The sequence below is a fragment of the Lissotriton helveticus genome, chromosome 7 (assembly GCF_964261635.1).
Source record: "Lissotriton helveticus chromosome 7, aLisHel1.1, whole genome shotgun sequence".
In the NCBI taxonomy this organism is placed as follows: Eukaryota; Metazoa; Chordata; class Amphibia; order Caudata; family Salamandridae; genus Lissotriton; species Lissotriton helveticus.
Window position 1 is genome coordinate 1708659403 of NC_136068.1, and position 22243 is coordinate 1708681645.

Consider the following 22243-nt stretch of genomic DNA (forward strand, 5'->3'; position numbering starts at 1 on the left):
AATTTAAAGAAAGAAGATTTCGGTGGAAGGTTTGTTTTGCAAGTTTCCTGACCCTCCAAATGTGTACTTCATACACTGCATGGAATATTCACGTTTGGTTACAAAGTAGGCATCATCAATCCGTTTGCCGGCATGAGTAACATATTGGAGGTCTGCCATGCAGTAGTTGAAAGTTTCGGTCATTTAAACAAATCATTGTAAACTCACAATCAAAAAATGCACATAACTTACACATGAAGTAATTTACACCTGCTTCTGCAGGAACTAAGATGAGATCACGTCATTAAAAATGTGTGGGAACATATGTAAGTTTATTTATGAGCTAAATGTAATGGCCAGCTGTAAGCTTGAATGTTAAAAAATAATATAATACTCAGTAAACAACAGAGGGCTTAAATGTTGAAGAATTAAAACAAAGTTCCAGTGAGTAAAGTTATGAAAACACAGTATGAGCCCAGGAGAGGCTGAAGCCGAGATGTGACAATGATGCTCTTGACAACATGCTGGACCTGCCCATCATCCAGGGACTTGATGAGCTGGAATCTCACTTGTGGCTCAAGTCGCTGTAAACATCCGATCTGTGATCTTGCAGCTCCTATGGGAAGAGGAGAAAGAAGGGGGTCATGAAAACAAGCCTGGGGCGCGTGGATCAAACAGGACATTGTTAAGGGCATGGGAGGTGTTTGTATTGCCTAGTTAGGGGATTGTTATTCCCCCCCTGTTACATCAAACATGAGGTTGTCACACTCACTCATGCATACAAACCTGCAGACATTACCATGAATCATGGTTCAGTAGCAGTCCTGAAAGGGTTAGCTTTCGGCACTGCTACTATGAGTTTGTGAGTGTCTCTCATGCTACTGGTCAACAGAGTGCTGCCCAACTCCTAGGGCTAGATGTAGGTAATTCTAATTTACCGACTCATAAATACCGAATTTTACCGATTCAGTATTTATGAATCGGTAAATTAGAAGGAGGGAGATGTAGGTGAATTTATTTTTGCAATACCGAATCTGTAAAAATCGGTATTGCCCATTGATTCCTATGGGCCTTGAAGCCCATAGGACTCAATGGGCAATACCGATTCGGTATTTACAGATTCGGTAAATTCCGAATCCTGCAAGGGTGCAGGGGGTGTCACTTTGACACCCTCTAGCACCCCGAATACAGGCACGTGTAACATGTGGCACACATACATGCCCTAAGGGCATGTCTGTGTGTCACATTGCACAGGTCTTAAGGGCCTGTGGCACTTTTTGAAGTGCCACCTACATCTCATTTACAGAATCGGTAAATTTACAGATTCGGTATTTTACCGATTCTGTATATTTACCGAATCGGTAAATTTACCGATTCTGTAAATGACGTGCCCCCTACATGCCAAATCCGAAATCGGCCGTTACCGACCGGTATTTAGGCTCCTACATCTGGCCCCTAGTGTGTTGTTTAGCCACCAATGATGCTGTAGGAACTGGTAACCTGTTGGCTGTGTCTTTTTGTTTATTGTTTGTTTGTTGCCTTGTACCAAAACACATACAATTAGGCGTAAACGCTGTGTATAAACAGCCGAAGATCTTTTGGTGGTGTGCCCTGTTTGAATTTGGAGTTTCCCTATGCAGAAGTCTTTCCTTTTCTCTTGACCGGGCCGGCACAAAAAAGTAGACATTTGCTTATGCATAAGTGTCATTTGTGTGATATTATGTTATCTCATGTGATATCAGGGTATGATTTGCCTGATGTATTCAGCACATTCTGCCCATGGAAAGTCCTTGTCAGCTTTTTGTTGTCTTGTGATTTCCACATGATTCTTGTGCTATCACTGGAGAAAGGCGTCTTCTTTTGTGTACAATTATCTTTTACAGATTGTGTGTTCTAGTGCTATATTTGGTTAGCTTATAATTATGTCTTTTTCATCGCGTTACAGGGTATGAGCTGGGTGCTTTAGGGAAAAGGGCGGAGGCCATTGCCAGTTGTTTACACATCTTGGGCCCGATTCACAGAACTAACTTAAGACAAAACCCTAAACTTACTACCATTTTGGTATTCACAGAAGGCACTTACTCATTTTTGTATTCACAGAAGGCACTTACTCATCAATGAGTAAGTGCCTTAATGAATACCAAAAACGAGTAAGTTACTCAAAATGATGTTACACAAAATGAGTAAGTTACTCAAAATGAGTAAGTTACTCATTTTGGTATTCACAGAAGGCACTTATTCGTCAAGGAGTTCCAACAAAAGCAGCAGGTCCAGGGGTCCTGAGGTCTAGATGATGATTCCTAAAGGGTTGAAGGGATTGAGGGAACTGTGCTCGAAGCTCTGGAACGTGATAGCTTCACAAAAACAAGTGAGGTTATATAAGAGCATGTGTTCCTTCATTTCAGATAGATAGTTGGTCAGCAAGGATGAATCCTTATTATCTGAATATTTGAGATTGGTTGGTTGATAGCTTTATTTCGATATGCTTATATCATAAAAGCATTACACAAAAATATATAAAACAGCACATCATAAAACATAGACTGTAAATATAAAACATCAATAAAAGTGACATATGAAACATGATAAATAGGTTTAAAAAGGCATTAAATCGGTATAGACAGTCTTTTTAAGCGAATCAACCAGGCCCATTTAAAAAATTTGGAAACAGCGCAAACAATGGGAGGAGCTGTATCAGTCAGTAAAATACGTAAAGCCACTGAATACAGACGGGTACCCAACGCTTTACAAAGTGGTTTGAGCCAATAGGATCTGGGGCGCACATAGTCCGGACATTCAAGGAGGAAGTGTGCCACGGTTTCGGGTCTGTCAGTACACAGGGCACAATTGCGTGATACCAGCTTGTTCAAGTTCCATCTGGAGAGGAGATCAGCTAGGGGTAAGGTCCCTAGTCTAAATTTAATATATAGGGCCCGGTCCATTGGGATGGTAATAATGTCCAAAAAGGGTTCGAAGGCAACAACATCTTTTATTCTCAAGTAAGCTACGGTGGAATTACAGTGATGCTGGTTGCTGATGAGCTTTGAGGAAACCCATTCCCAATATATTTTTTTCAGAGCCTCCTTCGGCGGAGCTGAGTGAGTGGACCAATATGAACCCAATCCCAGGTCCCCAAGCAGGTGTTTAATGTCCCTTAGCCATTTAATCTTCTGCCAGCCATCCGAATGCATTACCTCTACCAGCCCGTCTGCATAGGATTTTAGTTCCGGAACCCTCCACAGGCGGGCCCACAATAAGAGAGGCCTGAGGCGGGCCAAGTCCTTGATTGGTTTACAGCCCGCGTCCATAAGCACCGGACTGTCGGGGTGCTCATCGGGATTGCCAGTAGGTCCTTGATAAATTTGTTCTCAGCCTTAGACAGAGACTCCATGTTGCCCAGACCCCATAACTCTGCTCCATAGAGTGATGCAGATACTGCTCTAGCCTTGTATATATCGATTATCGGAGCTACACAGTGTTTAGATGAAGTGTTATACTCCTTTAACAAGGCTCCCCCCACTCTTTTATGACCCAGAGTCATTTTATTGATGTGGGGAATCCAGTTCATACCGTCACTCAAACGTATTCCCAGGTAATCGAATTCTGAAACTTTTTCAAGGGGGATAGAATTCAGGATGGGGGGGCTGCCAAGTTTCCTGGGAGGGTGCATGACTAGATATTTAGTTTTGTCCACATTTATGACAAGTCCTCTGGTTACACAAAAATCCTGAAACCGGTTCAGGAGCTTCTGGAGGCCTTGGGGAGTTTTCGAGATGAGAAGGGTGTCGTCGGCAAACAACAGGGTTGGGATCTTAACGCCACCCAATGTGGGGGCGTCTGCAGGTTCTTCAAGCAGATGCTCTACCACCCCATTCACATAGAGCGAGAATAGGGTGGGAGCTAGAACACAGCCCTGCCGGACACCCCTATCAACCCGGATCTTATCGGTCTTCTCCCCATTCAAACCCCATCTAACCTGGGCATAGTTGGCATTATGCAATTTCATGAGGAGGTTCAAGATGTGAGGGGGCATCCCAAGACCATACAACACCCTCCAGAGTTCCTCCCTAGGAACTAGGTCAAAGGCAGTCTTCAGGTCTATAAAGGCCAGATAAAGACTGCCTTTGCCCAGCACCACCACCTTCCAATATATTAACAGGAGTCTAAAGACTTGTTCAATTGTTCCTGTACCTGAGCGGAACCCAGCCTGCATCTCGGACAAAATGTGGTTGTCATCCACCCATGAAAGAATCCTCCCTAGAATTGCTTTTCCCGCCACCTAGTCGAATCTATAAGGCTTATTGGCCTGTAATTTCCTGGTAAATCCCGACTACCCTTTTTAAAAATTGGGACTACCTCTGCCCCTTTCCAGGACTCTGGTACAGATCCTCCCTCAATGATGGCATTTAAAAGAGCAGAGACCAACGCCCCCCATTCACCTGGATAAGCACGAAGAAGGTCCCCTGGTAACCCATCCGGGCCAGCTACTTTTAGTGGAGTAACAGTTTTAATCAAGTTCGGAACCTCACGTGCAGAAAAAAGATCCGTATCTCTGTCCAGAGAGTAGGGAGGAAGAATAAAATGATCATTGAGTGTGCCTTCAATAGCACAGTAGAGAGCCAAAAAGTGATCGAACCACGCCTTGGCAGTGATAGAACAAGTCCTCAAGGTATCGTCGGGGCGATTCCTACTACCCACCAAGTCCCAAAACCTTTTGGCATCTCTCCCTCGACTGGCAGTCAAGAGATCCTGCCAAAAGTTGTCCTCCCACTCTTCCTTAGCTATTTTCTGGCAGTGTGAGTATAACCTACGGGCCTCCCTAATCCTAATTTGGGATTTAGATTTAACGGCATCAACAAGCAAGGCCTTCGCCTCTCTGCACTTGCGGTTAAACCAGCCTTGTCCTGCCCGGGGACCTGATTTCTTCCCATTGGTGCTACCTGATACAATAAAAAGATCGCTAAGAGCCAGAGTTAAGTTACAAAATCTGGCAGACACATCCACCAACCCTCCCCCCAAAGGGTCAAGGTTTTCTAGTACTGCAACTAAAAGCTGCGATATAGAGGATGTTTTCTCCGCTGAGAGCGACAGCTTAGCCCACTTTAACCGTCGACCGCAATTTGAAACTATCGACATGTCCGGGACAGGAGAACAAGAGGTTCTGCTACCTATACCGTCTAGGCACCTATGGGTCAGGGTAAGCGAGAGAAGGTTGTGGTCACTCTCAACAGAGGGTATGATAACCATATCCTTAACCATGCTCCATAAGTGGATGTCAAGGAGGAAATAATCAATTCTAGACGTATGCCCGGGCCTGTTATATGTGTGGGCTCCCTTTTTGTCGGAACTAGACCTACCATTAAGGGCCCTCAGGTCAAACTCGATTGTGATCGAATTAACATGGAGCACCACTTCCGTCCATTTTTTAATTGGGCTAAGCTCTAGGGAGGGTATACCCCATCTATTGTCGTCAACCTCTTGATCCTGAAGAACTTCAGGGCCTAGAGGCTCGAAGGTGCAGTTGAAATCGCCCGCGACCAAAGTGCGATGCTTATGTGGAGAGGATCGAAGCAGGGCCTCCAGGCGGGCTATGGTCGGGGATTCTCTACCCCCCTTCATACCTCGGGCGTAAATATTAAAAATATTTAGGATAGCCTGACCCTTTGGATTTTTCAATATGATATTAAGGAGGTCCGGACACTGGGTATCATGCTCCTCCACCCTACAGTTAAGTGCAGTGGCTACCCAAACCAGGAGGCCTCCCGAGGGACGACCCCTACCACTCTCTGGTTGTACTGCCGGTATATGATGGGATGAATAACCCGCCTTGTGAGGGGGCTCCCTACACCAGGTTTCCTGGAACAAACATATGGAGTAATCCTCCACCAGAGCGTTCCAGTCAGGCAGGGCCAATTTCCTGTCCAGACCAGCCACATTCCAACTGAGAACCCTAACAAATGGGTCCGTCACAGCCGGAATGCTACCGGGCTCGGCAATATCCACCAAGTCTGTGTCTCCCATGGGAGGACAGGCAATTGTAGGTTCAGTTTGAGCCATCACCACCCCTGCTTCCCATGTAACACTTGGAGCCACGTGCTCCCCCAAAGTAAGCAATGGGTAAAATTCCAGTACAGAATTGGAATTTCTTGAATTAGATGTTTCATCCACCCTACAAGTTTCCTGGTGTTCAAGGGATTGTCACCATCCCCTCCCTAAATCTTGCCAACCACCCAAAGCGTTGGGTATTTTGCTGATAGAAACTATTATTCCATATTGTGTCTGTTCACCATTTAATTAGTCCATTTCGCTCTTGTTTTTGACTGTAAAAAATGTTTTATTGAAAAGAGAAAAGACAGCAGACACGTGTTTCGCCCTATGTGGCAGATGGCGACAGGGCTTTCTCAAGGCTAAACAATGCCATCAGTCTTTTGCTCCGGTTGCGTCAATAAACATTTCAATACAAAGGTTGAACATCCAATTATTTTTTTTTTTGAAAAGGTCCTCAGTAGTCTTCTGTTTAATCTGGTGTTCGCAGAAGTCATGGTGCTGCCTTGCTAAGGGTTTGTTGCCACCTACTCCGTAGCAGTCATTATTTTTTGAGACAAGCATTTGGGTTTCTCGTTTGTCACTTGCTTATTTGGCTAAGCAGTCTCTTCAGTCTGGAGTGTGCCTGTGCAGAAGAGTTACTGGGGCATTTTCATTCGTTGTCGTTTAAATATAAGTCTTATTTGCTGCCTTGGCCATGTTCAAGTGGAATCAAGGGACAGTGAGCTGTTTTAGGAACCTATCATAGGGGCCTTTAGCACATCAGCAAAGACTTTAGAGCTGTTTTTTCGCTTCATTTTGCCACTCACAGTTGCAGGGGTTAGAGATCTCCGCTCTGTCGATAGGGGTTGAACTAGGTAAAATGTGTTTACACACCACCCTTTTAAGTTGAAGCCTACTAGACAGTGCAACAGACACCACAGTTGTCTGGTTTGCCAACAACTTGTGGGGATTTTGAATGCTTCCCTGGGAATGCATTCCACCCTATGCTAACCATTTTATTTGTGGTTTGTAACTCACATTTGCATGCTTTCTATTTGCAGGCTTTATTTGATTTAGGTTTTCCAGTTTTTCTGTTCGGTCAAGTATTGCTTGTTTATTGCTGTATCCTTCCGACTACTGGCGTATCCTTCTGAGACCTTTAAATATTGTTCCTATCTTGTCACATTTGTTGTGCATTCAAAGACAGAAGCCAAATGGCAGGCTCTGCCTTTCAAGGGAGTTTGGTGTTTTCTTTTCTTTCTCTGACTTCAAAGTGAGTACACTTAAGTGACAATCTACATGGGGAAGGAAAGACTGTTATCTAGCACACAACAACAATTAACTGTGCTCATATTTCAGAATATATCAGAATTAGGAAAGTACAAATTAAGTAAATTATTTTGTAATTAGGAAGTGTAGTGGAAACACACATTTTAATATGATCAAAACACATCAATACACTAGATGATGACACTATCATTTGTGCAGCAGTAAAACTGTATGTTTGTGGAAATGTAATGGTAGTTTCAATTGAAAAGGTGTTGCCTGAAATGGCAGGGGGATACCAAACCATGCATAATCCACATTACGCCACTCTACACTACTCCAAACTCTACTCCACTGAACGCTACTCCACTATATGACACTCTACTCCATGCCTCTCCACTCTGTGCCACTACATTCTATGACACTCCACTTCATGCCACTGCACTCTACACACCCCACTCTAAGACATTCTATGCTACTCCATGCCATGCCACTCCAAATCCAATCCACTATACTCTAAGCCGCTCTACACTCCTCCACTCTACTCCCATGCACTCCACTCTACCCAATCTACCCCATTCCAATTGTGCCCGCTCCACTCCATTCCACCCCAATCTATCCAACTCCATTTCACTACAATCTACCCTGATCTACCCCACTCCACTCCAATCTACCCCACTCCACTCCAATCTATCACACTCCACTCTATTACAATGTACTCCACTTCCCACTACTCAACTCCACTCCACTCTACCCCAATCTACTCCACTCCACTCCAATCTACCTAACTCCACTCCATTTGAGTCTACCCCAATCCCCGCACTCCACACCAATCTTACCCACTCCACTTCACTCCAATCTACCCCACTCCACACCAGTTTACTCCACTCCAATCTATCCCACTTCACTCCAAATTATCCCTCTCCACCACAATCTACCCCACTCTTCAATTTACCCCACTCCATCTACCCCCGTCCCTTCAACCCTAATCTACCACACACCGCTCTACCCCAATCTACACCACTCCAATCTACTCTCTCAATTCCACACCACTTCACTCCAATCTATACCACGCCACCCCAAAATACCCCACTTCATCTCCACCCCAATCTACCCCACTCCACCATAACCTACCTGACTCCACTTCATTCCAATCCATTCCGATCTACCTTACTCTTTCCCACTCCAGTCTATCCAAATTTTCTCCACTCTGCACCAATCTACCCAAATTTACCTCACTCCACTCTACCCCAATTTACCGGACTCCACTCTATCCCAGTTTACTGGCTTCCAATCTACCCCACTCCACTCAAATCTACACCAATCTACCCCACTTCATTCTAATCTACCACACTCCAATCCACCTAATCTTCCCCACTCCATTCTCCCCTAATCCACCTGACTCCACTCTGCCCTATTCCACCCTACACCAATGCACTCTACCCCAATCCACCCACTTCACTCTACCCCAATCTACCCCACTGCAGTTTACCTCTCTCCATTCTACCTGACTCCAATGGACCCTATTCCAATCAAATCTACCCCAATCTAGCCCCACTCTAATCCAATATGCAACACTCAAATCCACTCACTCTTCCCCACTCTACTCCATTCTACCCCACACCTCTCCAGTCCAATCTACCTACTCCACTCCACTTCACCCTAATCTACCCGACTCCACCACACTCCAATCTCCCTTGCTAAACTCCAGTCTAAACCACTTCACTCTGCCCCACACCACCACACTCCACTCTATTGCAATCTACTCCACTCAAATCTATCCTAATCCGTCCCCACTCCACTCCACCCCACTCCCGTCTACCCCAATCTACTCCAAAATACATCAATCTAACCCACTCCACTCCAATCTACCACACTCTTCTCCAGGCTGACCAAATGAACCCAACTGCACTCACATCTGCCCCAATCCACTCCACTGTACCCCACCCCATCCCAGCCCACTCCAATCTACCCCACTTAGCTTCAATCTAATTCACTATACTCCACTCCAGTCTACTTCGTGCTACCCCACTCCAGTCTACCCCACTCTACTCTACTCCAGTGTACCCCAATCTGGCAAACTCTGGTCTACCCCAATGTACTCCACTCCACGGCACTAACTTTTAGCCATGCTGATTAACAGCCACACAGGTGTACTACATGCTTAAAATAATTGCCAAAACCAATAGCTCTCGCGTAGGTAAGAACTCTTGGCTTTGCCAATGTTTGTTTCGACCTTCTGTCTTCACCATGGATGAAAACAACTCTTTTTGAGCCCTCTGATATTTTTCAGGCTAACACTCAAGTACAAAGTATTTACTAACTGCACCATTATTAGAGACCATATGTGAGATGTGTAAGAATCTGCAAAGAAAACTAGTGAGTCAGTCCTCAGGAAAGGCCTTTTCAAAGTCCCACTTATTACCAAGAAATCCTATTTTTAAAAATGAATCCCACATTGGGTTAAACAACATTGCAATTAATTCTCCATAAAAATATTAGTTACCCGTCAAAAGTCTCAGTCGTGTCATAATGGTTTATTGATTTTTTATACACAAATATAGTTATGTACATAAATATCAATATTCATAAACCCGTGCGCTACTCATACCATATTCCAGACAAAAAATATTGAAGTCTGCTGTTTGGTGTAATCACAAAAGAGTCTGTATCTCCAACTTTTATATATACCCTATTCCTCTTCATTGACTCTTCTTTCTTGTCTATAGCAAATGAACTGTACGTGGGTTACAACTTGTCATCAACGTCATATTTCAGTGGATTTTTTTAATTTTTACCATCTTCAAGACAGCACATTTATAACCTTTTTCTACAGCTCAGGCATAATTCAAAATCAAGTATGATGAAAAACTCACTTGTGCCTCATATTATGGGACATCCAGAATTTCCACTTTATCTTAAATATTTATATTAATATCAATTCCTTATTTTTACTTGTACATTCAAGGAAGGGCACTTGAATTATGCGGCAGAGGAGGAACAAAATCTGCAGCAAGGTTAACAAATTCTGTGGCAATAAAGGACAAATTACACAGCCTAATGTGGCCCAACTTGTCACAGTTTAACTTCACTATTTTGTCATCTTTACAATGTTATCACTAACTGAGCAGAAGCTGAACCTCATTAATATCTGTTTAACACTTAAATGCAGCACTCAGCAAAGGGAAGGTGAACTCCTTCCTGCACTTCAACACTTGTGGTAGTGGCCTTAGTAACTTTTGATCTGTTTAAGGAATAGCCCAAAATGTTGTTGTTGAAATCTGTAAATGATATAGAAGATGATGGAGTAGACGGCAAATGCAGCTAATCCATAATATTGTGGAAAACGGTGCAGTTGCTGAGTTGCAGAATTCCAGTACCTAATAAAACTTGGGAAGTCAAGAAGGACAAGGGACTCTCCAGAAATGCAGGGCGGATAGCAGCTCCTAATATTTAACCTTTGAATAAACATAAATATTGATCTCTGGTAAATAGAGCTGGTGATGAAATGTCCTAAAATACTGATCATAGGCGGACCTTAGGTTAATACCGTATTGGTAAACGCACCCATCTTCATATGCAGTGCTAAAAGATAGGGTGGCATTTTCAGAGGTCAACAAATATGTTTATAAACTAGCTTAGTGTCATGGTACACTTGGCCATCTCGTATGTAGGATTTTCAAGTCTTAAACCGCATCCGCACAATCAAATCCCTAGTGTAGCTAATGGTGCAGTAAGAAAGGGGAACATGAAGTTAGAATTTTTGTGATATAAAATGGTGATGCCTCAGTGCTGACCGAGGCTTCTTCTTCAAATGTTCCGACTGACTTGATTGCAAAATCTTTTTTCCAGCTGATATTTTTGTAGGTTTAATTGAACGATAAAATCATGGCTCAGATCTAATCTACCAGGATAGTTTAAATCGCCTTTGTCAGCAACTTCTTCAATTGATGTATCCTTATCTATAAAGAAACCTTTTTGTGATGATGCTGCTTTCTTAGTTGACTGATTGATTGTTAATTTAAAGACCCATATCAGCCACCTCCAGAGGAACATCAATATCTGGCTACTATTTAAACAGAAATACTAGGCATATTGTTCAAGTGACCAATATATCCATTTCCAAAAACTCAGAGGAAAATTATTTTCCTCAGTAAACTTTGTCACACAGAAGAGAAGAGAATGTGCAGTTGGAGATCAGACATGGACCTAACAAGATTGGTCAAGCATGTGAGAAAACAGGATTTTGTTAGGGCAACCTACTGGAGATCAAAGAGATTTTCTCACTTGCATCCTTCTCTAGCACACCTATTTCTACATCCAGATTCAACCGCTATTATCTACTTCCACTGTTTTTCAAGCTTATTTATTTATACATTGTGACTTTCTACTTTGCAACACTTTCCTAACAAAAGTGTAAAATCTAAAACTTCACACAGAAAAATTCTGGCATGGGTACAAAATGGGCTTTTAAGCATGTCACCCTGTTCAGATTATAGTGCCTTATTTAGAGTGTGGCAGAAGGGATATTCTGTCACTAAAGTGGCAGATGTCCATCTCCTGAATGTCAAGTCCCCGAGACTATAATGCACGCTCCGTCAGTTGAGGAGTACCCCACCTGCCAAAGTCTAAATAACTCATCGGGGCCATATTATCAAGAACGGCGATAACATTATCGCCGCTTTAGCGGCAGAAAACTGCCGCTAAAGTGGCGATAAGGGGCTTGATAATATGCCCTTGGGAATTCCCATAGTAGCCCATGTTCACACCAGAACCTGGGCTTCTATGGTAATTCACAAGGGCATATTATCAAGCCCCTTATCAACGCTTTAGCTGCAGTTTCCAGCCGCTAAAACGGCAATAATGTTATCGCCGTTCTTGATAATATGGCTTTAGTCTGGCAAACATCTTCAATTAACATCTCAGATTTGAACATCGTGCATTTATGCACAAAATGTGTGCTAATTTGAAGTTGACTAACTAAAGTGTTGAATTTGGCAATCTCGAGCACTAACAAAAAAGATGTAGCCCGGGAGTTGTTTTTAAGCTTCTTGCAGAAGCTTGCATATGGGAGGAAGTGCAACTCAAGAGTTTAAGAGTGAATTTGCCAACGCTGAGAAGGCACAACCTACTAGCCTGACATCCATAAGCCCAAGAATAACCAATTGATTGGCTAAAGAAGAGAACATACGTCTATTTGGTTGACACAAGCTATGGCATTTGCACAGAAATACTGTGATAAGTTGTGAAACATCCCATGAACAGTGCCTAGAATTTGGAACTTTACCCTAGCTTCAAGACTTACGAATAAGTGAACTAAATTCACATAAGATGCAAGTAAGATATCCAGATTTAATGACCTCAGATAATTTTCTAATTCAATAGGTTGAAAGGCGAAAAACTCCACCAGAATACATGGAGGATAAAAAAAACATCAATACCCTTCCTAATATCCATGATATTAGAAAAAATGAAGGAGGGAAGATCTTCCCAGTGCTGCACCGAAGGAGTGATTGACTGTTTACTCATGGCAGGATTGCTAGGCCACTGATGACCCTGAATTCCTCTTTGGTGGCATTGCTGGCAGGTAAAATTTTCTGGTCATTGACCATATCCTTCTTATTTATATATTCAAAAACACTCTACGACTATTCGACAATAACTAGATTCAAAAAGAGTTAACCACTGAAGGTAGGCTAAAAGAGTCCCGATAATAATCAGATAGTAGCACTCGACTAACTGTATAAAAGGATGTAGGTATCATAGTGGAAGGGCAAATATCAAGCATAAAACATGATTCCACACTACATGGGTTCCTTAGATTCTTGATGAACAGTTATACAAGATCCCAAGTGACAAGTAAGTAGATGCAGGTCATTGACAGAATATTGGTCACAAACATCAATGTTCTAAATATTGAGAAAAAAATATTGACTGCAAAAATATTGACTCCCATACCTTAACAGGTAAGTACGAAAAAAGTGACTGCAAAATATTGAGGTAAGAAATATAGATGTAAAAAATATACATTAAAAAAAATATTTAAAAAAATAATATAAAATAAATACTAATATTATTTTTAACAAAATAAATTAAATGTATTATAGATTTTAACTAAATATAACAAACAAACTTAATTAAAAAAAATATGAACACACAAACATAATAATTTATACATATATTCACTTAAGAAGTATTTATTTACTATTATCTTTATTTAAATTTAAAACATTTAAATTATATAAAGACTATATATATACATATATCAATAATTTAAAATAAAAATAATTTATATAATAAATTAAAACATTAAACTATTAAAAACAACATAAACTAACATTTCCCAATACAATAAGTGAAACAGTAGGGAAAGTGTTAGATAGCGGAATAATTAAATGTACTATTCCAACTCCAGTGAGCGCAACAGTCGGGAAAGTGTTGGATAACGGAGGGGTAAAAATTACTATTACCACTTCGGTGATAGCAACATTAGGGAAAGTGTTGGATAGCGGAGGGGAGAAAATTATTATTCCCACTACAAAGACTGCAACAGTAGGGAAAGTGTTGGATAGCGGAGGGGTAAAAATTACTATTCCTACTCCAAAGAGTGCAACAGTAGGGAAATTGTTGGATACCGAAGGGGTAAAAATGACTATTCACACTCCAGTGAGTTCGAAAGTAGGGTAAGTGTTGGATAGCGGAAACATTTAATTTACTATTCCAACTCCAGTCAGTGCAACAGTAGGGAAAGTGTTGGATAGCGGAGGGGTAAAAATGACTATTCACACTCCAGTGAGTTCGAAAGTAGGGTAAGTGTTGGATAGCGGAAAAATTGAATTTACTATTCCAACTCCAGTCAGTGCAACAGTAGGAAAAGTGTTGGATAGCGGAGGGGTAAAAATTATTATTCCCACTTCAGTGATAGCAACTGTAGGGAAAGTGTTGGACAGCGGCGGGGTAAAAATTACCATTCCCACTCCTAAGAGTGCAACAGTAGGGATAGTGTTGGATAGCGGAGGGGTAAAAGTTGCTATTCCCACTCCGTTGAGTGCAAAAGTAGGGTAAGTGTTGGATAGCGGAGGAATTACATTTACTATTCCAACTCCAGTGAGTGCAACAGTAGGGACAATGTTGGGTAGCAGAGGGGTAAAAATTACTATTCCCACTCCAATAAGTGCAACACCAGGGAAAGATGTGGATAGCAGACAGGTACAAATTGCTATTCCAACTCCAAAATTGCAACTGTAGGGAAAGTGTTGGAGAGCGGAGGGGTAAACATTACTAATAATACCTAAACAGTTAAAAAAATTAAAAAATATTACAAAATGTAAATAATATACATTTAATGTATTAAGAACATAAAAAGAATACATATTTATTTTATTTATTTTGAAAGTTTTATAGAGGGCGGACAAGACCCTTGCGGGTATCAGAGCGCTTTACATATAGTAAAGTTCTTTATACATCAGTTAAGCAAGTTAAACAAGTATACATAAAGTCATATAGCAATGAAGCGGTAAAGTAAAACAAAGAAGCAAACCTGTTAATCCGGTGAAGGATAGAAATGACTATTAGAAACTCTAAATGGGCCATTGTCGAAAGTAAGGAATATTAACATGGGTGTGTATGGTCTCAAAATATCTTTAGATTATGTTCAGGAGGAATGTTGCCATGAGAATCGCTTTTACTTCCTTTTTGAAAGATGCTGAAGAAGAGTTAAGTCTGGTGTCTGGGGGTAGGGTATTCCGGATGTATGACATTACAACACATGCTTTTACATCGCATGCTTTTACAACGCTGTTTTTACAACGCATACCATTACAACGCATAGTGCTTTTAGGCGCTGGATAGTGAATTGTTTAGTTTACTATTCCAACTCCAGTCCCCGTGGATAGTAGGGAAGGTGTTGGATAGGACATTAAACACATTCCCTATCCTAGAGCGCCCCCAGCGCAATGGGTTGTAATGGTTTGCGTTGTAAAAGTTGTGTCGTAAAGGCACTGCGTGGTAAAAGTTGCGTTGTAAAGGATGTTTCCCGGGTATTCCAGATCCTGGGCGCCATCCCTGAGAAGGATCGCTTGTAGGTTTTCTTCTTGTTGAATCTTTGCGGTTTTAGAAGTAGACTTTCTGCACTTCTTGAGGATCGTATCCCACCAGATATCATCAATTTCTGTGTCAGATAGCTGGGTGCCTTGTGATGCAGGGCTTTGTGCATCAAACGCGCTATTTTCAAATGAATTCTGGCATCCAGTGGTAGCCAATTCAAGGATTTTAGGTCTGGGAAGATGTGGGCCCTTCTTTTAGATCCAGTGATGAGTCTCGCAGCAGCATTTAATGAAGCTCTTAAAGGTGCAGTTGGGACTTTCGGAAGGCCACACAGAGAGACACTTCCATACTCAATTCTCGGAAAAACTAGAGCTTGAACTGCCTGCTTGAAGTAATTGGCTGGAAGGAAGGGTTTCAGCTTCCACAGTGTGTTTATCTGGAAGTTTGCTCCCTTTGTTGCGTTGCTAACATGCTTTTGCATATTGAGGTTACTGTCAAGGGTTATTCCCAGGGTTGGTTGAACGTTGAGTGCCATAAGATGCTTAATCCATTCTTGCATAATGGGGAGCTATTAGAAGGAATTCGGTTTTTAGGGCATTCAATTTGAGGTTGTTTTCCGCCAGCCATGTCTGGGTATTCCCTAGTGTTGAGTTAAATAGCTTGATGTCTTCTATAAGTGGATCTTAAGACATAGTTGTGTGTCGTCAGCGTACATGTGATATTGTACGTTAGACGTGTGTAGCATTTCCGTGAGAGGTTCCATAAAGAGATTAAACAGTGTTGGGGAAAGTGAGGACTCTTGCGGGACTCCCAACGTTACTGACACGGGTTTGAACACGGTGTTGTTGACCTTGAATTTTTGTGTACGGTTTTGTAGAAAATAGGTAAATCAGTTTAGGACTGCCCCAGATAAACCCATTCTGTGTTTTAGAACCTCCATCAAGTTCTCATGTTTGACGGTATCAGAGGCAGATGAGAGGTCTAGTAGTATGAGTAGGCAAGTTCCGTTCCGATGAAGGATTTGTAGCGCATCATCAATTATGTGTGTCATGGCTGATTCGGTACTATGACCTGCTCGGAAGCCTGATTGGTGATTGTTAAGAAGGTCGAAATGATCAATATGACTTGTCAGTTGGAGGTGTACACATTTTCCAGTAATTTGGCCAAGGTAGGAATATTGGAAATAGGGCAATAGTTCTTTAGGTCCGTAGGGTCCGCCGTGGGTTTGTTTGGAATGGGTGATACTTGACCCACGTTGAGGGTATCCGGGATGCAGCCTTGTTGAAGAGAACTGTTAATGATCTTGGTCCAGAGAGGCAGAAGCAGAGGCGTAAAGTCTTTTACGACGTTTGCGGGGAGAGGAACGATGAAATTATTAGAAGGCTTGAGGGCCCTAATAATCTTATATATATCTTCTTCAGTGTAAGTAGCAAAGGATGACCAAGCTGCTTCATTTTTAGGTCAAACTCTGTGGGGATTTGGAATTGCGACAATGGAAGTGTAGGGGTGGTTTTCAAAATACGGACCTGAGTGTGAGATTAAATCATTGAGGATGTCCTTCTTGATGTGTTCGGTGAAGGTGTGGTTGTCACCTGGAGGATGGCAGATGGTGTGGAAAGAGCATAGTGGTTTGCTATTACTGGAGATGTTGAGGCACATGTATTCGCAAGAAGGGAATACCGGTGATATAGCTTTATTTACAGAGATGTTGCTACGATTTATACAAGCGATCCCTCCCCCTGTCTTATTAATTCTATCCAGTCTGATGATGTCATAGTTAGGGGGTACTCGAATGTCGATGTTTGGTGAGGATGATTCCAAAAGCCAGGTTTCAGTTAACATTATTAGGTCCAGGTCATGTGAGATAATGAGGTCAGCTATGACCTCTGCATGTCTGGGGGCCGATCTACAGTTTAGGAGTATGCCTTTAAGACGGGGTCTGAAGGAGGATGGAGTAGGGTCCTGAATGAGTGGGACTCTTCTTAAGTTGTTGTTGATGATTCCTCGCGTTTTTTGTTTAGAGGTCCTGTGAGGGTTCAGGGGGATGGTGGGGATAGACAGTGCAGTGGTAGGGGATCGCAAGAGAAGGTACGTAAGAGTGTAGAAGAGAAAGGAGATCGCTCTCTGAAAACAGATTGCTGCTGAGTTGTGGGTGTGGCTGGCTGGGATGAGGGTGTGGATGGGAGGGTCATGGATGTAGATAACTGAGTTGTGGGTGTGGCAGGCTGGGATGTGGGAAGTATACTCAGGTGTGATGAGTGGTCTGAGGTTGGAGTGTTATCTAAGTGGTAGTGGGGTGTCCTATGATGTGGCAGCTTCTGACCAGGGGGGTGTGGATTGAGATGGGGAGAGTGCGTGCTAAGAGTAACATTGTGCAGCAAGGATGAGGTAGCGGTAGAGGGGATGATGATAGTGGTGGGGGGATCAGTGGTCGGGCACGGAGGGGAATCAATATCTATAGGGGGTGCAGATGCTGTCTCAAACGTGCTCGGAAGAAATGCAGTATGTGTGTTAGTTGGCATGGGAGTGGCATGAGTCTCCCGTTCGAAAGTGGTCGGTGTAGTAGAGGAGTGTAGATGGGGGTAGGGTTTGGGGAAGTAACATGCAGTGAACTGGGGGGGTGGTCTGGAAGGAGGTAGTGTGAAATGCCAACACCCGTAATGGGCGGTCAAGTGGAGGGGTGTAGGTGTCAGATGGGATTGGCGATGTGATATTTTGAGTACTGGTGGTGGGAGTAGCTTGGGTGGCAGTTTGGGGCTTAGCCACTTGATCTTTAATAATGGAGAAGATGTTATCTAGGAGACTTAAGCTACGGTCAGTGGATTGCATGAAGATGGTTCCGTTATTGTAGATGGTGATGGTTGCTGTCCCTTGGAAGAGCTGGGAGGGGGAAATATAAATAACAAGACCATGCAGGGTTTTCCTAGAGGATGAGATCGTAAATAAGGCTAAGAATGCTCTCCTCGAGGAGGAGCTACGCTAGCAACCAAGATGGCCGCTTAGGCTCCCGGCTCCGCCGACCTCCGTATCCTGCCAGAAGATCCTGTCGATAATCCTGATTTCACGCCCGACCTCTGTATAGATGAACCGAAGCTCACTCCGATGGTGCAATTTTGAAAATTTCATTTGCTTGGGTGGCGGAGCTGCGTCGAGTTGAAGTTTGGGGCCTAATCCAGCAGGAGAGCCGGGGCCTCGAGTTTTGAACTGGCCGTGTCGTAGTTGAACAACATCGGCCGTGAGTGGCAGTCAGGGTCCGGTCCACCGTAGTGGAGGTTTTTTCTTTGCCCGATCTCGACGGCGCTCATTTTGCCTGACCAACATTGAGGCAGGAGTGATGTGGCACGACAGTGGCCGGGGGGAGGTCCCTGACCTACAGACCCGTTGTTTGACCCGACTTTGAATTGTATTGTACTGCATTTATTCAGACTCTTTTTTCCCTTTGATTCTCCTGTTGAAGTAATGGGAGGGGTTCACATAATGGTTCGGAAGGGCCAGGGCTGAGAGTAATCGACTGTAGTTGGTATTACGGCCTTAATGGATGTAGATAGCGTGGCTGTTGGTCTTGCGGGAGGTTGGGCGGTGCATCACGGCTCCCCCTAACTTATCTTTTGTTGATTATAGATATTATTTACTTTTCATCATAGGGGGTGCTGGTCTCTGGCAGGGGGAAAGAGGACCGGGAGCGTATATGGAAATGCCCTCCCCCACAGTTTCTCTTTCTACTTTTAGAACTTAGTTAGTTGGGGCGACAGGCACATTGCTAGTGGGGGGTAGGCGATAGCCGTTGCAGGGGTGCAGGGTGGGGGGATGGGTTTTTTGTTTTCTTTTTGTTATCGCTCATATGGTTTCCCTTTTTTTCATTCTCTTTTTAGTTTTTCCTTTACTAGTAATATTGGCGAAATTTCCTGATTCGTTTTTAAATTCTAGTGTCTGGTTGCCATGATTCTTCTGCTGTTTTGATATTATGGGTGGGAGGGTCTTGAGGGTCCGCATTTAAACTGTTTATCGATTGTAATGTTGCAAGTCTTATTCCGTATTCATTAGCGCTGGCCTCTCAGGGATTCTTCTGTTGCTCCACGTCTATCCTGCTATCGTTCCTGTTCACCCATTATCAACATATGTATGTATGGCACCGGATACGTCTATTCCTTTTTTCTTGTTTCAAATAATAAAAAGATTTATCAAAAAAAAGAATGCTCTCCTCCATTGCGCTCTTCGTTTCGTGTGGAAAATGATATCAGTGGTTGTGTTACAGTTGTGTATTGAGAAATAGGGTTCCAGGATGAGTGTTTCCAGGTGGAGTTTTATCAAATTGTGCTTGGCTGCTTTACTTGAGAGGTCGGGGGGTAGATGATGGTGTGGGTATGTGTGCCTGTGAGCTACATGCTATGACCAGGAAAGTAGGTAAGATGATATGGGGCGCAGAGCGTGGATGTGGCTCGTGAGGGGTCAATGCAATGCGGCGAGATGGGCTAGGGGAGGTGGATGGGTATGGGAGGGGGAAATAGCTACTAAGGAGGTGACTGGATATTGAGCTGAGGGGGAGAACAGGGGTTGGATCTAAATATACTACTGAAAGTACCATGGGTGCCAGGAGCAGAGTATGGTGTGGAATGGACTAGCTAAGATAAGAGATCAAGGATAAGGAGAAAGATTGCCTACAATGAGGGAGGATGCAAGTAAATGAGATGAAATGAGGGAGGAATGCAGTGAGATGAAATGAGTGAGGAATGCAGTGAAATGAAGTACTAAAATAAATAGATTAAGGTAAATGTGGAGTGGGCTAGCGAAGAGAAGAGACCAAGAGCAATGAGAAAGCATAAAATGAGTGAGGAGTGCAAAGAAATGAAATGAGGGGGGACTGCAATGCAATGATATACTTAAATTAAATAGATTAAATTAAAAAGATTGAATTAAAATGTGGGGAGAATGCAATGAAATGAAATAGCGGGGGGAAAGCAGTGACATGAAGTTCTGACCTGAAATGCATATGGAGAGGTGACGGTGGTCGGCTATCAATGTGTTGTACTCCAGCGGTGGCGTCAGTCTAATATGGCTGACTCCTTAGGCATGATCCTCATAGGTATCTGTGTAGTCCTCTTTCAGTTTCCATAGGCTGTGAGATCCCCGGAGTAGAGTTGTTTCAGAGACCATCAGAATTTAGGGGGGTGTAGTCCTGTTTCGGTTGTTGTGATCTGGGTCAAAAGGTTGCTGTTTATCAGTCTAAGGACTGCCCAGTGGCAGAAGGTGGCCCCCTTGTCTTTGTTGTTTACGCAAACAGCCATTTTGTGGGGATATAATCCAAAGCCACTACCCTCCTACTAATCGCAAAGACCATCTCGAGAATACGGGTCAAACTGTAGATAGCAATTAACACGGAGTAGAGATGAGCAAAGGTACCAATAAAATAAAATGAAGTAGAATAGCCACAATGTCGTCGTTACCTCCCAGCCCTCCTTTGGTGAATGGAGGTCATGTTGTCCAGGTTCCACGGAGGCTGTAAGCATCTCCTAATGTGACAAGACTTCCTGAAAAGGATCCACAACAAACGCGCTATCACCATTGTTGTGGAGGCGGGGCAGTAATGCGACCTCCTGCACTGAGCCAAAGCGAGGTTAATCGGCTCCACCTAGCTTCTGGCTTCAAACGGCAGGCGCCCAGAACGTGATTGCCCGGCTGTTCTGAGGAATTCTGATGTGGGGGAACTGAAAGACCCAGCTGCCTCCACGCAATCCTGCAGCCTCTTCCCCGGGTCTTGCGTGCAGGCCCCACAGAAGTGGGGAGATCCAGGTGTCTGAGCGAGATCGTGCATCCTCGTCCTCTGCACTCCGAGGCTTGCTGCGGCTATGGAAACGATGGAGCCTCGACCCTCGGTTGTTGGGGCCGCTAGGGGAGATTCCAGTCCAGCTAGCCTCCCTCTCCTTAGTCCGTGACAGAGCTCCTAGCCCTTTTGTGTTCCACAAAGGCTAGGCTTCAGCGGTCGTCGTGCTTTGGTGGCAGAATCCGACGATTGGAATCCATCCGTGGCAGAGCTCCCCGCCCTTTGGTGTTCCACACAGGCGAGGCTTCAGCGGTCGTTGGTGGTAGAATCCGACGATGGACTGCGATGAGTCCAGGAAGACCCAGTCAACTCCACAGCATATCGACCAGCAGATGGCGTCCCCTCAGCAGTCTAAGCCCAGGTAAGCGCTGTTATTTTGCAAGGTCCTTGTTCAGAATGCTCCACAAAGAAGCGCTGAATAATCCTGTTACTCTTGGATGTTAGAGTCCGATCGATGACTGTCGCTAAACGGGATATTCCAAGAAAAGGGATCCCAAGCACTAGGAGCTCCTACAGAGAGCTCCTAGCGTGTGGGATCCCTTTTCTTGCAATGTCAAAAAATATATTAAATAAATTAATAAATACATTTATAAACAATAATTATTTAAATGTAGCAAATATTAACAAACAAAAAAAGTATTTATAACATAAATGTATTTAGTTTATTTCTTACCCTTTAACACTACACCAATAACAAAACACTCCAACATTTTAATTACATGTATTTCCATAATTAACATAATTAATAATCAATTAAAAACATCTTATTAATTAAAAAAATAAAAATAAACATTAATTGAGTACACAAGCTTTAACACTCTAATATCCACAACACACACCTAAATTAAACGATAAAATTGTAAAACACAATTATATATTATTTTTTAAAGAAAAACTATTACTATTAACAACTAATAATTAAATAACAAAATGTTATTTTATACCCACCCTTTACCCCTTTAAAAGTAAAAATAAAATAAAAAAGTAAACATTTACCCAAAATATATATCAAATAATTAACATTAATTAACAACTATATATTAATTAATTAAACACAAATAACTTCCCACCCTTTACTCCTATGAACACCAAAACACACACATA

General features: G+C 42.9%; 1 protein-coding gene across 1 annotated transcript in view; it reads right to left on the reverse strand.

The window, feature by feature from the left end:
• Positions 1-290: 290 nt before the first annotated feature.
• The window catches only part of TYROBP (transmembrane immune signaling adaptor TYROBP), a 275022-nt gene continuing 253069 nt past the window's right edge, over positions 291-22243 (reverse strand). Inside the window, exon 5 of the mRNA XM_078651029.1 lies at positions 291-595. Coding sequence (XP_078507155.1) covers positions 545-595 — 51 coding nt within the window. The 3' untranslated portion in view covers positions 291-544. The remainder of the gene's footprint in view (positions 596-22243) is intronic.